Source organism: Acanthaster planci, linkage group LG13, assembly GCF_054643075.1.
Source record: "Acanthaster planci isolate LZ-2023a linkage group LG13, COTS_SCS, whole genome shotgun sequence".
In the NCBI taxonomy this organism is placed as follows: domain Eukaryota; kingdom Metazoa; phylum Echinodermata; class Asteroidea; order Valvatida; family Acanthasteridae; genus Acanthaster; species Acanthaster planci.
Window position 1 is genome coordinate 9,352,198 of NC_141789.1, and position 15,330 is coordinate 9,367,527.

Genomic DNA, 15,330 nt, shown 5'->3' on the forward strand with positions numbered 1-15,330 from the left:
TCCAAATGGTCTTTTTATTTAAATAACCCATTTGCTTCACTGCATGCGCACCGCTCTCAACAATGGTCAATTTTCCAGTGAATAATAGCAGAGAGAACAATCACCTCAAGACTGAGAAGATTGTCATGGCTACGACAAAACACTGGGAGTGCTTGTGAGTAAGACGATCCACTACATTCTGCTGAATTACACACTTCCATCTCCAACTGATGTGATCAAAACAAAGGATCAGACAGAGATTCCAGAGGTGTATTCACTTTGTTTTATTGCTGAATATCTTTAGAGACCAAAATTCAGCTGCACAAATAAGTCCCAGACCATGTCTAGTACTTTCAAATTCAAGGTCAGGCAGAAAGTTAGTAAACTGAGAAAAACCTGCATTTGGCTTAATGTTAGATAGTGACGTAAATACACATGCATACACGGCAGGCACAACACAGCACACTTTATAGATCTCACCCGATTTTTTTTAAATATCCAATTAGTACATTTGATCTAAAGTGGCAAGAGTATTCAAGACTTTTTCAGGCCATTCATGTATTGTGCATGCACACAAAGACAATATGCATGCTATTTGTTATATCGCCCACATGCACACCCCTTCTCGTGAATATCATGAATTCGCCTCCCACTCTTTACTATCAGATTCCCACCCACAAACTGGGAGCTACACATACATACTTGCGCCCCAGGATTTTGTGGCAGTGGGGGAAGATTTGGGGTCAGGCCCACCAGATTTTGTTTTCTATGTCGGATTACTTTGAACAGGTGGGCAGGTAATACATTACCCTGTTAAGGATGTATAAAAAGTTAAAGGATGTCATCTTTGTAGAAATTATAACTGTAATCAATATTACATTAATGTCAGAGCAAGGGCAGGGAGGTAGAGTCCCCTCCCCCTTGATCCATGACCGGTTTGCCCTTCCCAGCAACTTTCAGAAATATGATGTCATTATGGAAAAGGTTACATGTGATCTATGGAGGGCTTGTCTCAAAGTTAAACACAACTTTACATTTAAAAACATCCAACAATCTTTAATTCTGTGATAAAACCAGATACTATCAGTTCAAGAACCTCTCAATTAATAAAATCAACTTAACATATTTGGTTTCCATTCTTGAAAACACATTCTGTATGTGTTTGTACAGTATCCAATATGCACAGAGTGCATCAGGATTTGTTTCAAAATTAGACAACCACATTATCAGATTGATGTTGAAACACATCAAAATGAAATACATTTCTGTAGATTTTAGTATGAATCATCTTCCTGAGGCAATTTAATTGCTACACAAGAAAATGCTAACAATAACACTTCAGTTATAAATATAAATGTACATGTATCAAGTTCTGTTGTAATCCTCACACTTCAGAGCTGCACAGTTTCCAACAGTGAACAACGCCTGTCCAATGTTTTTGAACTCAGAAGTTAAAAAAAACACTTGTATTTCAGGTTGTTAGCTTCTATTGGCTTAAGCAGTTTTCTCATCAGTGGATTTGGCTACACCAAGCAAGCAAAGTACCTGCAACACACTGAGGGGTTGGGCTCAAGGAGACGTTAATATTTTCCAACGGAAAAAAAACGTGCAAATTTATTTTCCAATTGAACCAAATAAGTCAAGAAAAACATTCTTTCAAGAAATTACCCAAGAGGTTATTGTTATATTAACTTACAGGTTTGTACTTTGATGCATTCTGATGTGATTTTTTGGCCACAAAGTATAAAAAAAACCCAACACATCCAGGATTTTAGGGAAAATATCAGAGCCTGATTAAGGATATTTTATAGCCACTTTCAATTTTAGTAGCAAAAATGTGAACTATTTACCATTGAAAACACATGCTGAGACCACTGTCTTCGTGAATATTTTGTCTTTAGCACCAACAATTTATCCTCACTCATGAAAATGAAAATACCAACTTGAAAGGTTATCACAATAACTGCCCTTTCCCACAAGTGTCATTCTGATTCAATTCTGCCATAATATCTCTGAATTGCAGTTAGATGGAGGAACATTTTGCCTGCAGATTGGTTATATGTACTTAACATGAAATTTGAGCTTAGATGTCACTGCGAGGGTGCAGGCAGTGAGAACCCCATTTCAAGCAAGAGACGTAGGGAACAAATGAATTATGTGACAGCATTGCCACTGCTGTGCTTTCAGAAATCGTGTTCATTTTACACATTTTCTGTGTCTATGTATTGACTGCGAAGCCCAAATTAGCTCACCGGAAATATTTGTGAGGAAACTTTGCTCACTTACCAACTGTTATGTACTTATCAACAACAAAAGATTTTCAAATTCTCTGAAATGTTGCCACTGAAGTTTCTTTCTGAAGCGGTATCATTTGTTCTTATGAATACACAAATCTGTTGATATGCACTGACATGAAGCCAAAAAGGCACCAGAATTCTCCCAAGGGGATTAAAATAACACTGCATGGGCTCTTTAACTTGTTTTTTCTTCATTTTTAATTTTCACTGACTTCAAGTCTACTATCTTCCTTTACCATACAAGATACAAGACCCAACTTCAACCACACTAGGCAAGTTCCATCGAGGACCAGTACTTAGCTAGTGTATGGTTGATGAAGAACGTGCAATGAAGTTGCAGTGCAAACAACTCTTGTCAACCGTTGTCAGGCCATTCAGGCCCATGGGGAGAAAAAAACTAGCCATAGAATGTGGCAAAATAAAACCAGAAAAGGGATCCTCTAAATTTACTAGTGGCATACTTAGATTTAGTTTTTCTGCCTTTTTTCTTATAACTTGTCCCCTCTGCACTGTGCTATTAAAACAGGTACGGCAACTAACAACGGGACCAACCTTGGTAGACTGGCTGTGAAGAGACAATTACACAAGTTCAATCATCATCGACTAGTATGTGTTTGATCAGACTTTGTTTAGTCATGGTTAACTATGGTCCTTGATTGGACTTGCCTACTGCTGTCAACATGGAATGCTTGAAATGAAACATATTCCCATTACTGCAAACTCCTGGACCTCGCTGTTGCATCATCTTCAACATCTGTGTTTATTGGTCAATCTCTCCCCTAGCAGCACTCCAGGGAAGAATTCTGGGCTGCATCAGACAGATTTTCCCCAGGAGAAAGGTGCAGGCAGACTGTTAGCAAGGACTGGCTGTCAATTTCAGGTCTCAATTTGAAGGGATGGTGCCTCCAGTGAGGATGCGTGTGTGGTGTGCTATCTGGACTTGGCATTCTGAACAACCCAATCCATTCCCTCCTGTAGGGATCGAAACAACACACAATGTAAGATCAATTTGGTGTGCGCGTGACACAGTGCAGACGCCACAACGCATCTTCAGTATCTGCTGTGTTCATTGGCCAAGGGGGAACATGCACACAGTGGAAAAACATTCAAAAGCTGGGCCCATGGAGTTAACGTAACCTCAAACCTCTACACTGTTTAAACAATTACACTATCATACGTCACATGTACATTTTTCAAAGGGGATTCATCGATGCAAAGAGGTTCAAAGTTTTTCTTGTCTCATTTGCTAGTATTTAATTTCGTTCCAAGTGATTTATTGTGGCAAAGCCAAGTGACATTTTCAATCGGCTACAACTGACAGGAACTTATATCACCTTTGCTTTATTCTAACATCAACCATTCTATCTGAAAGATAAAGTAAATGGTTTGTGTCTTGATGTTGCACAGCTTGTGCATACAAGACAGCCACAACTTTGTATGCCATCACTTATGCAGTTCAAGATGCAAACACGGCAAGCAGTGTCAAAGTTGAAAAAACTTCGACCAGCATTTTCAGGAGCAGAATGTAATTCAAGTTCATACACAGCGTTGAAGGAAAGAGGATGTGACTGGTAAACTTGCATTTATGATGTTTATTTTTTAATCTTTTTATTTATAAAGTGCAAATTTCATATAGATAACGGTATGTTCAAATGCGTGGTACAATGAAGACATTAAGTGTGGAACAATGAATACATATAAACATGGTGGAGACGATGGCAGCCGCCAAACAACCCACATTCACCAACATCAGTAAAGAGGAGACAATAAGAAGCAGTTACAGTTTTAGAGGTGGGAGGAAAACCCCAGAGGAATATTCTGGGTAGAACCCACGGAGTCAGGTAGGGACTGAAAACCCAATCCACATGTGGACTGGGCCGGGATTCGAACCCGGGACCACAGAGGTGGAAGGAGAGGAAAGAACAACCTTGCCAATCCGACTCCCCTTATGACAAAGTATTTCAATGGCTCTACGTGAGCAGCTCAATCAACAGTGCCTGTAACTATTAGCAAATGATGTGTGGAGATTTCTTGTGACTGGGAGGACATTTACAAACATTTTGGGAAAATACGTATGCAGTTAAAGGTGACATGTGTGCTTGCTCCCAAGCTTGAATGACTCCACCTATGCCTGTATTCACACAGAGACCCAAACCAGTCTGTGCTCTGGGAAGGTTGGTTGAACTGGTGTTAAGCCCTCAGTGGCCAGGGAATATGGCCTGGCGTTGAGGCAAATATCGCTCCTTGACATTGTCTCAGAGTTTCAAGAAAGCAATTATGCTGTAAGAAGCATCATACAGACCTTTAACCACTTTGCGCCAAGTTAAATTAAAATGGCTGTGCACAAATACGGGCATTTTTCACGATTTTCCGATTTTTTTCAAAATTCTTCAAAAATTCATTACATTCATAAGGTACCCAATACTGGGTTCCCCGGCGCAAAGTGGTTAACAAAACAAATGACCACCACGGGTCAGCATTCGTAACACCCAACATTGTGAATGACAGCATTTTGTGCATGGTGGTATCTTGTCATTTAAAGAAATAAGATTATTCAGTGCAAAATACGACCACTCCTTGGACGAGTTTGTGGTGGAAAAGTCCTGTGGCTACTAGCTAGTGGCTAATGCATGAAAGTTGTTGATGGTAAATGTACCTCTACACCCTCTCCGGTCATTGCAGAGCAGGCACTGATTTGCCAGGAGCGGTCCCTGATGGTGTGTAGATTTAAGCCCTCTGCGATATCGGCGGCTGTCGCGGCACTGATGAGGTCTTGCTTGTTGGCAAAGACCAGCAGTGGAATCCCAGACAACTTCTCCTCCTCCAGTAGCCGGCTGAGTTCCTGGTGGGGAGGGACAAGATTTTGAAAGAACAGAAAGGCCACTTCAGTGCAATTGCATACCAAGGATGGACTAAATTGAGAAAGGGCAAAGGTTTCGACTTACTCCCTGTAACTGGTTGAGCAAATCCCAAATTCGGATCTAGCAAATCAAAGATACAACAAATGCTATCAAGGCTCCACTGCAGTACCATTACATCTGAGCTGTTTTTAAATTGCTGTGTTTTGTTGCATCAAGCCATATAACTTGAAAGAACAACCACTGTCTCTGTTCCTATTTTAACTGGTGATTTCTCTGTGAGGAAGCTGGTAAATACCTCAAGTGATCTTTTTTCCACGGTCAACTGATAGAAATAAATGTATGGCACTGGAGACGTGTTTTTACGGCACTTTGGGGAAAGGACAGCGCACATTCAAAATTCAACACAGAAGAATGTCTCTGGATGTGGCTCGATAATTTGCAGCACTTTAACTTTAACTTGCTTGCATTTTGACACTTGATCAACCTTCAATCACTTTCAAGTCTGAAGACACAATATTTGATTCAAACTGCACCTCAGAAAAGCACTGTCCACATTTTGGCAGTTGGTGTTTAAAACCCATGGCATTTTAAGCTGAAAAGGTGTTGGCTTAGAACTTTGCAAAGTACCGTCAGTTATTGGTTATTTAATTGACTGGAGCTGGATAATTTCCGGTAAGACCACAGTTGACTCTTTGGACGGCATCCAGTTCCAGTACGCAGACTTGTTTCAATATATGAATTTACACAGGCTACAAAAACACTGGCACGACATCATTGAGAAAAAAAAAAGTAGAGATTTCTACCTCTCCAGTTTCTTCAAGTCGAGTGCTGTCTGCACTGTCTATCACGTAGATGAGAACATCTGTTTTCTCAAAGTACTGTTTCCAGTAAGGACGTATTGTTTTTTGACCTGCAAAGTGGAGAGCAAATATGAAAATCTGTCAGCTGTCTGGCAGCATGGTACCGTGTAACCATGCTGTCAGAGGTACCACACTTCTTAGAAATCATGTCGGAGGCTTCATAGTTGTCAGACTTTACTTGATACATTTAACTTCTGTAGCTGAGAATTGTAATAAAGTGAGTTTGGACACTGAAGGAAATTTTTTTTTACTTGATCTCCCTTCAAAATTCTCCTGCCAGACATAAAACAACATGTAACGGTTTGTTTGACTCAAATTCAGATTAAACTGTCATTTCTAAATTTGATTTTGACATTATAAGACACAGAAGTCACTTTAAAACTCTAACCGTCAAGCATTTCATTTGGCTTACACTACTGAGTACTCAGTACTACAAATACTAAGCAGTAGTCTGAGCCTGAAGGACCTAGTGCCTCATATTACTACTTCCGCCTAGGGCACTTTCGACTAGGGCACTTCCATTCTTACTTGTACAGAGAAAAATAAAGCCATATGGTACATTGTCTTATCTCTTGTATTTGATGGCTGCAAAGAACCATAAGGTCATATCCTCTTTCAAGCGACAGCATTGTGTAGGGTTAGGGTTTTAAGCGAATGAAAAATGCACAAAAGCTAAGGCATTTTCCAAAACAGTCTCAGGTAAATGAATACCTGCCAGTAGGATATTTGGGCAGGCAATGTCACGTGTAAGAAATGTCACTGCTATTAAAGCAGTTTAGTTCAACATCTCAAACTCCCACCGTCTCTCAAATGCCACACCCACCAGGGGGGCCGCTAACCCACCTCCAATATCCCACACATTGAGCTGCACACCCTGTGATGAGATGGTTTTAATGTTGAACCCTAGCGTGGGCGTGGTATGGCTGATGTCCTCCTTGGCTACCCCCCGTAAGAGGGTTGTCTTGCCGGCATTATCCAGCCCAAGCAGCAGAATGCGTAACTTACGGCTTGGACTGTTGCCAAGTTTGGACTTCAAAAAAGCAAAAAGGCCCTGGGGGAAAAACAAAACAAAACTTAAAACCAAAAAAATAAAAGAATTCATGTCAGAGCGTTTTGCTCCTTGCTGGCTGTTGACTCCTCTGTCACACCTTCACGTACATGTACACTGTACTTCCAAGTACAGTATCTACTTATCACATTGCTCATGAGTCGGGCCAAGAAATAGCTAAACTTGCTCTGCATCTTGGTTCAACCATTTTCAGAGGTGGGGGGGGAGATTTCTAAGATCTTGCAATCTGTCACAACTACCCAGCACAGTGCATATCGCAAGTACTGATGATACCAGCTACAAGTCACATAGTAAAGACAGTCAGGCAAAACAAAATGCCATCCCCCGTCTCCAAAAATGGTCGAACTGAGATGCGGAGTGAGTGAACTTGGCCATTGGCCAGCCAAATACAATGTGATAAACACAAATGGCATGAACGGTGCAATTGTCATCGAGTGAAAACAAGAGATTGGTGAGTACAGATCTCAAATTTTTCAAAAAAAGACTTGGATGGTCTCCTGCTCTGAAACCCCTTTTGCACCGTTATTATTTTGTTCAGAAATCAATCAACTTCATTACAATTGAGCATGTACACAGAGAAAAACAAGAGACTGTTGATTCAATCTGGGATAATGCAAGAAAGCCAATTATACAGGCATATTTCCATTGGGGTCCCTTAAGTTTGGACAAATTTGCACATACATGTATACTCAATAAACAAAACATGAAAACTAGTAATTACCAATCCATTTACACATTGCTAATTACAATCACATTCAAATCTCCATGAGTTTAAAAAAATCAGAATGACCAACTTCATAAACTAGACCTAAAACATTACAACATCAGCCCTTGTGTGAACATGCTTGCTTTCTTACGTGGGGAATCGTGGATCGTACCTCACTTCATCTAACTGCCATAGGAAAGTACACAACAGACCGTGACGTCAGTACCTTATAGGACTGTTAATGAAGCCAGATTAAGAACAGGAAACACGCAAACCATGGATTTGTTACCATGGTAATCCGGCTCATTTGCGTCAGTTCTTAAGGGGGGGCCTGGTTTGGTTTGATCATCAAAACTAAAAATTAGAGATTTTCATTCCGAGCCTTAATTTGAATTTCCCAACAAAATCAGTTTGCGGGTTCACGTGAAAGTACAATCGTTCATTGTCATGCTATTTGCTAATTCAATTTGGGCTGGAAGTTGTTAAATAAGCAACAGTAGTAAGAAATAATTGTTATTCCAGCGCCACGTAGTTTTCTAGTTACCAATTAGAGACGCTTTGTCGCGGGAAACCTACTGGACATTCGTAAACATGCATCTCCCGTCTGCTTGAAAGTGTTGTAGTAAACAGGGAAGAAAACTCTGCAACAGTGCATCATTTAAAAGAAAGTCATGGGATTGAAGTGAGTGCAAAGGCACCCCCTCATTGGTTGCTCAACCGTGTTGGTCGAGAGAGTGTTTAATTTACTGGCAGCAATGTGACCGTAACGCTTGCATTTTGTAGTTGTTCATGAACCAGCAAAGTTCAGTTCTGACCAAAGAAGCCTCTCTTGTGTTGTGTCCATGGTACATGTACATGCATGGCACCCTCAGGAGAAGGAATGGAGACACGTCGTGCCATGTTGTAGATGAGCAAAATAAAGTTGGGTAATCGTTCTGAGTATTTCCTAATTTGTACTGTATTATTTACTGCGTTTGATGAACCTTGAACATAACGTGTTGCTAACAAAATAGCCCCCTCTCTTGGCCCAGCTCGAGGTCCATAATCAAGTAAATTTTGGGTAAAAGATTTACTGACAAATATTTATCTGGTCAAGAGTAAACAAAATGGACAATTGACATTGGATGGTAAAGTTTCAAAAGAACAGCTTAAACGCTTAGTTACATGTATATTACGAAAGTTACATGTATATTTCTGATATAATAGAAAGAGAAAAAGTTAGTGAAGATAAACAATGAGTTATTTGGAAACAGGAGCAGAAAATAAAGATATGCAGACAACCCTTTTTCAAATGAGGAGATACATGTATGTATGTATTACTTTTTTGTCCCACTTTGAAAAAATTGAGCCATACAACAGAATCATAAATATCAATCCTGGTATAGCTGTGTTGCTTGATGGTACACTGCCAAGTGCTGTCAGATAAGAGTAGTACCAGTCTAGTTTAGTTTCTAATTAGTACGCTCAAAACCAGGCGGCTAGTGACCTCATGGTGATAATAAAGCGAGCCGATGGCAGGAACTGTTAACAAAACAGGATGACTGCCCCAAGGTCTGTACAGGACTGAACATTATGAACACTGTCCAAAGCAGACACAGAATTAACTTGTCTTTGTAAGAAATGGGCACATAAAATAGAGGTGAAAATGCTAGTGGGGCTTTGACCTATGTTTTGCTGATCTTAGTGAAATTACCTTGAAAGTAAATGCAATTGTATGGAGTTATACTTCACTTCTTCCAAGTTCTGCTTCTAGCTATTAAAAGTTGAAAAAACTGGGAAAAAACAACCACAAGCACAAAAAGGTGAAAATACTGCAGCGTCAGTCTTGCCCCTTTGTTGGAAACGCAATGAAACAAGTGTTGTCAAAACAGATTTTAATAAGCCGAAGGCATGGATGTTTGCAGCCTACACAAAAAGTTCTGGATCAGGCTGAAATCCTGTTACTGCCCTTTTAAAATGGCCCATGCAGGACCAAGTCAACAAGCATGATATTGCTATAAAATGGGTTTACCCTTTGTCTGAACAAAGACTTACAGTCATTGTGTATGGACCGCCACCATGAGGGAGACACAATATTGTTGACATAAACCCCCTTTCCCCCCCCCCAAAAAAAATAATAAATTTATCTTTAAAACTTAGTTGCTGGATAATTTCTGACAAATTTTGGTGATTTTGTGATATAGCGCCCCCTAAAATGTATCGATGAAAGGATTTACCAATTTAAAAGTACCACTCTCTAGCCATGACTAATGAAGAGTATTTGGATCTTATTTGTATTGCTGTCATGGCTGTAAATCACAGTGACTTTCATGACAAGAACAAGAAGTTGCAGTTGATCAGAGTTTACACTGCAGGAAAACATGGGTTCTTTAACCACATGCTGCTGGGTGCTTTTAAAAATGCAATGCCCACATCCAGGAGATTTTCAAGGTTTTCAGTTTTGAAAATTCTTCAAAAATTCATTATTTCATTTAGTGGACTTTTACACCCACATGAATGACTCTTTCGTGGCTACTCTAAGCTGACAGGTACCTTCATTGACTCCTGAATATTTCAGCCAGGCCTGCTGCCCTGTAAAGAAAGCCCAGAATTGTGAGGTGTTGCGTAATTTCCTTTGTCCCCAATGAATGCGAGAGGTGTCTTTTCAAACGCAGCTGGATTAGCATGCAGCGGTGCTTTGTTGCTCATCAATGGGGTCCTAGAGCACTTCTGTCCGTGGTGCTAACCTGTGGGCATTCTATGCCCAAAACAGTGGTATTCTGTTTAAAAACAGTGCCGGATTACCTTCGAAAAATGCAAGCCGAAAAATAATGGCAATTCCCAGCAGCAGGTCTTTTGTTTCGAGTACGATCTTTTGTTACAAGGACCAGCTCTTTTGTGCCATTTCGGGCACCCCGGCTCTGCGTATAAACCCCACGGTGCTCGAAACTGGGTTCCCAGGCAGCAAGTGGTTAAACTAAATTTGCTGAAATCAGACATGGTTTAGAGTGGCTCAGAACCATGTCAAAATGCATGATGTTCCGCAGACAGGGCATTCCCTACATGTATCTTGCAACAATGGCGTACAGTCGTAGGCAAGGCCTCAAAGTACAATGAACCAGGGAGGTACACGTTTATGTTTCAGTAGGGAAATATGAACGGCGCATATCTGGTCTTGAGGTCAATTTCCATACTTCAATGGTACAAATTCATGAAATGTATGTGGCTTTGCACTTTATAGAAGTAATAACACCAAACAAAAAAGTATTTCCATGGTACATGTACATGTACAGAAGGATTAGGCCCGTTCCTAATGTATATTATCAAAAGATTTTTCAGACTGCATCCTGCTGGTTTCTCGGACACTTACATGTAGGACCATTTTTTAATCGTATTTCTTGTCCATTTTGGCCTTAGATGGACGTCCAAAGAACCAGCCCTGAGTTAATCCTGGCAAAGCTTGACACAATTTCACCTTTTGGGGGCCAAACAATCTCCTTTCTCAAAAGAAACCGGGGCACTTTTCTTGCTAATGAGCTAAGCAGAAATTTTCTGTTAATAGATGACCTAGGCAGTGAAGCCGAAGCAGCTAAAAACATGTCACTCATCTCCTTCCCATTAAGTAAGAATCAGTTTTACTAATTAAAAACACTGCATTTCTGTATTTCTCTATTGATATGACTTTCACCAGCTACAGTTTTTCAAAGTTGCTCTCATGGGAAAATTTGCTTGAAAGAGTGGTGTTTGTGCAACCACAGAGGTCTTCCTTCCTGCATCGTGCAACCAGATCGTTTTTACTGCAAAAGTTTGATTCAAAAATGCATAGCGTTATGACCACGTCACACAGAGTAGTGGGTTAACGTTAGAGTTCTACTAAATAGGACCTAGCCCAGGCCTACCTAAAAATGATGTTGAAATAGGGTGGGAAACATTGTCCATGCTGTCATGCATGTCATCATTATGGAGACCATCTTACCATTTTAAAGCTGTGGTGGTTGTGAATGTGGAGCTGTGGAGGGTGCGTTGCACATGAAATGGACTCCGTCTAATACTAGTAATAGGTATTTTCTTGCTCTAGTCTAGGTAAAGTTTGACAGTTTGGATTTTACACCGTACTTCTGATTCTTAATCACAACACGTACGATCACAGACATGATGGAGGAAGGACACGGCCAGCCCACGTACATGTAGGCCCTACACATTCATGAGCTGCAGCCCTGTGCTTCTTGCAGTGAGTAGCACGTCTTGAGCTGAGTTGCAGGCTAGCTATAGGCTAGACATGTAGATAGTCGAGTCACGCATGCAGCGCAGATGGATCGGTACGTTAAGTATGCACGTAATATTTAGGTAAGTGTGCCCTCTAACGGCAGGGTTAGGCCATTTGGTATAGTCTGGTTCCCAGCGCAGCATTGGCGTTCAGGGTGCACCCCCTGAGGGGTGCAGTGTCCCAATTCAAAGAAAATTCTACGCCAGGACGAGACGCACAAAAAGTACCCCTAACAGATTCTTTCGAAAAGAGGGGTCTGTTCGGGCCAAGAAATGGTGGGATGTGTCAGTATGGCCCAGAATCATCTCTGTAGATTCAAGGACACCCATCTGGTGTCAATGCAGACAAAAATATGATTGAAAATTGTCAGAAGAGCCCCAGGAAGGTGAGGGATGTCATTTGAAAAATGGCCGCTGAGAAGACTTGGGAACATTCACTTTTTTTGGGGGGGGGGTGAGTTTGTTTTTGGCGGATAATTAAAAAATCCATTGGTTAACCTACTAAAAATTGAAAATGAAATGAAATATGAAGGAACAAACAACACATTGGTTTTTTAAGAGAGGCCTCAGGGACTTGTGTTGCCTGCCATGGGACTCCAAACTTGGTTGATTTTACACTATTTTCAACTTACGGAGCTTGAATTGGTTCAATGCACCCGTAAGTAAATTGCCATAGACACCCGTGACGGAACAAACCCCTTCAAAATTATTTAAAAAATACTCGCCACTCTCACAGGTATCCAGACTGTAAAGAAAAATTATGTTTGACAAGCCCTCTTTCATTTTTCTTTCAATTTCTAGTGGGTTGACCAATGGATTTTTGAGAAATTCTCACCCAAAGCAGACAACTTTTAAAATGAAGGAAATTTCCTTGCTCAGAGACTGAGTAGCCATTTTGAAAATGCATCCCTCCGCAAAACGGCTAAGTAGTGCCACTTGCGAACTCGGTTGCATTGAAATGGCTCAGAATTGGAAACCCTAAGTACATGCAAGAGGTTCAGTGCCTTCTTTTCAACACCCCAATTTCATGGCTCTCAAGGCTGTCTAATATAGAACAGGGGCCTACGTTTTCGCTCATTGCCAAACGCCCGAGTGCGTGGCCTTATTGAAGGCCTTAGGAAATACACCCACAGTACAGCTGGCCCGGCCCGGCCGGAGCCACACGTTAACCTCCACCCGTGACGTCACCGTATTGTTTTGCCGCTACATTATTTTGTACAAATGGAGCGATGGAGACACACCTCTCCATTATTTGGAAGGGCAACGTCTCACCACTCCATCCCTACAAAATAATGGAGATTTGGAATGGAATTCATTCTTAAAACATTACAAAATTAGTTTTTGTACCCATAATAATAGAATTCATTAAGATATTTATTTTATGTAAACGTACCATTTGATCCAAGGTGCATTGTACCAAACTTTAAATAAGCTTGACAAGTCTCATGTTTTTTAAGTTTCAAAGCTTCGGCTGATTTGTAAACAGTATTTTTGATTATGCGAGGCAGACTTAGTAAAATCCTATTTTTCTTAAACTCATAAATTTTATGCTCTACGGTTTATCAATACGTGCAGTTTATACATTTTTTACAAAAATACATGACAAAAACCGTAGATCTTAATTTGTGTTTTGCGTATAAAGGTTTCTTCGGTACGATTTCTAGTTTCATCTGTCCCATTTGGCAAACAACCCCAGAGCACAGAGTTTGCGCAAAGGTCACGATTGCGCTGAACATATCTAATATTTGGACCGAAAAGTTACTTTCTAATTTTGTTTTTTTCGGACTTTCCGATAACGCTATTAAGTGGGCGTTAGCACCTTCTCGTCAATTGCAAGGTCAGCGCAACCATTAACTGCCCAACACTGAGCACAAATCCTTTCAATAATCTTACAGAGGATATGACCAAGATTTCTGTGCGAGATGAGCAAACAAAACGGAGAGAAATTTCCAAGAGCAATACTTCACGAACTCGTGATTTGTTTTCAGCTTTATTTTGACACCATGAATAAGGCCTACAAATTCCCGCAAGATCCTGACTTCTTCTTACAGATCAAGAATACACTGGATGGACTTTATGAAGGATCGTGCCAAGGAGGGTTTGGGGAATCGACGTAAGCAAGCTGAGGTTATATGACCTTCGAGGAAGAGGAGGAACTAATGTCAGCTGGCGTTCTCGGAAGTGATAACCCGACCAAGGAATATAACACTGACCCTGAATGTAAACATTTCAGATCTGCTGTTTATGTCATGTATTTTTGTACAAAATGCGTAAACTGCACGTATTGATAAACTGTAGAGCATAAAATTTATGAGTTTAAGAAAAATAGGATTTTACTAAATCTGCCTCGCATAATCAAAAATACTGTTTACAAATCAGCGGAAGCTTTGAAACAAAAAACATGAGATTTGTGAAGCTTGTTTATAGTTTGGTACAATGCACACTGGATCAAATGGTACGTTTACATGGACGACGGGCGACGCACGACGGGCGGCGCACGACGGGCGACGCACGACGGTAGGTATATGGAATTCCATACTACCTCATGTATGGTGTACTATTCACCACACACATTTCTCTCTCTCCCTAGCCTCCCTCAAGGCGACGCAACCACACGACGCGACGGCACGACGCCTCCCTTGCGTCGTGCCGTTTGGTCGCACCGTCGCCGCTCTTGCCATTACTTTTGTACACACACCCACGTTGTGCGTTGCGTCGTGCCGTCGCCCGTCGTGTCGTGCTGCCTTAGGTCCTTTCCATGTTGCATTTTTTGCCGTTTGAACGTCGCTGATTACGTCGCTCGTCGCGTCCTACCGTCCCGCGTTTTTACACACGACGCGTCGTACGTGGTGTCGTGCATCGCGTCGCCTATTACGTCGCCTGACGCACGACGCGACGCACGACACGACGCGTCGTGTGTAAAAACGAAACGGCAAGAAGGCAACGGTTTGACCCTACCGTGACGGCACGACGCAAAGGAGCCGTTGTGCCGTTGCGTCGTCTGGTTGCGTCGCCTGGAGGGAGGCAAGAGAGAGAGAGAGAGAGAAATGTTTGTCGTAAATAGTACACCATACTCACGCGCTCAAGAGCGTGAAAAATGCTCGCAGGCACTGCTGAAGACCGCGCACCATGAAGACTGCCCGTTTTCGACAGAGCACACATGGTCGCTTGCACGGTGCACCGGCCAAAACAGTATAACTAATCTTTGGGGCAAGACTAGGTTGGTAGTTTTTCCAATTCGTGTTGAATAAGGGCTTTTATTTTCAAGCGTGGGCGATGGTAAACCACACAAGGTGCGTCTGTACCGTGTTGA

The 15,330-nt window shown here is 41.3% G+C and overlaps 1 protein-coding gene across 1 annotated transcript; it reads right to left on the reverse strand.

Annotated features, from left to right (window-relative positions):
- Nucleotides 1–248: 248 nt before the first annotated feature.
- On the reverse strand, nucleotides 249–12,063 carry LOC110987892 (ADP-ribosylation factor-like protein 3). Its single transcript, XM_022251042.2, has 5 exons — nucleotides 11,728–12,063; nucleotides 6,841–7,048; nucleotides 5,941–6,047; nucleotides 4,933–5,118; nucleotides 249–3,248 (listed from the first exon to the last, which is right to left on the reverse strand). Exons 1-5 carry the CDS (start codon nucleotides 11,728–11,730, stop codon nucleotides 3,207–3,209), a joined length of 546 nt encoding a protein of 181 aa, XP_022106734.1. The 5' UTR covers nucleotides 11,731–12,063; the 3' UTR covers nucleotides 249–3,206.
- Nucleotides 12,064–15,330: the final 3,267 nt, after the last annotated feature.

Excerpts from the sequence above, each read along its gene's own strand:
- LOC110987892 (XM_022251042.2), bottom strand. Across the intron at positions 5,119-5,940 it reads GACTTGAAGAAACTGGAGAG|GAACTCAGCCGGCTACTGGA; the intron begins GTAGAAATCTCT and ends CCTCCCCACCAG. Across the intron at positions 3,249-4,932 it reads TGACCGGAGAGGGTGTAGAG|GAGGGAATGGATTGGGTTGT; the intron begins GTACATTTACCA and ends CGATCCCTACAG.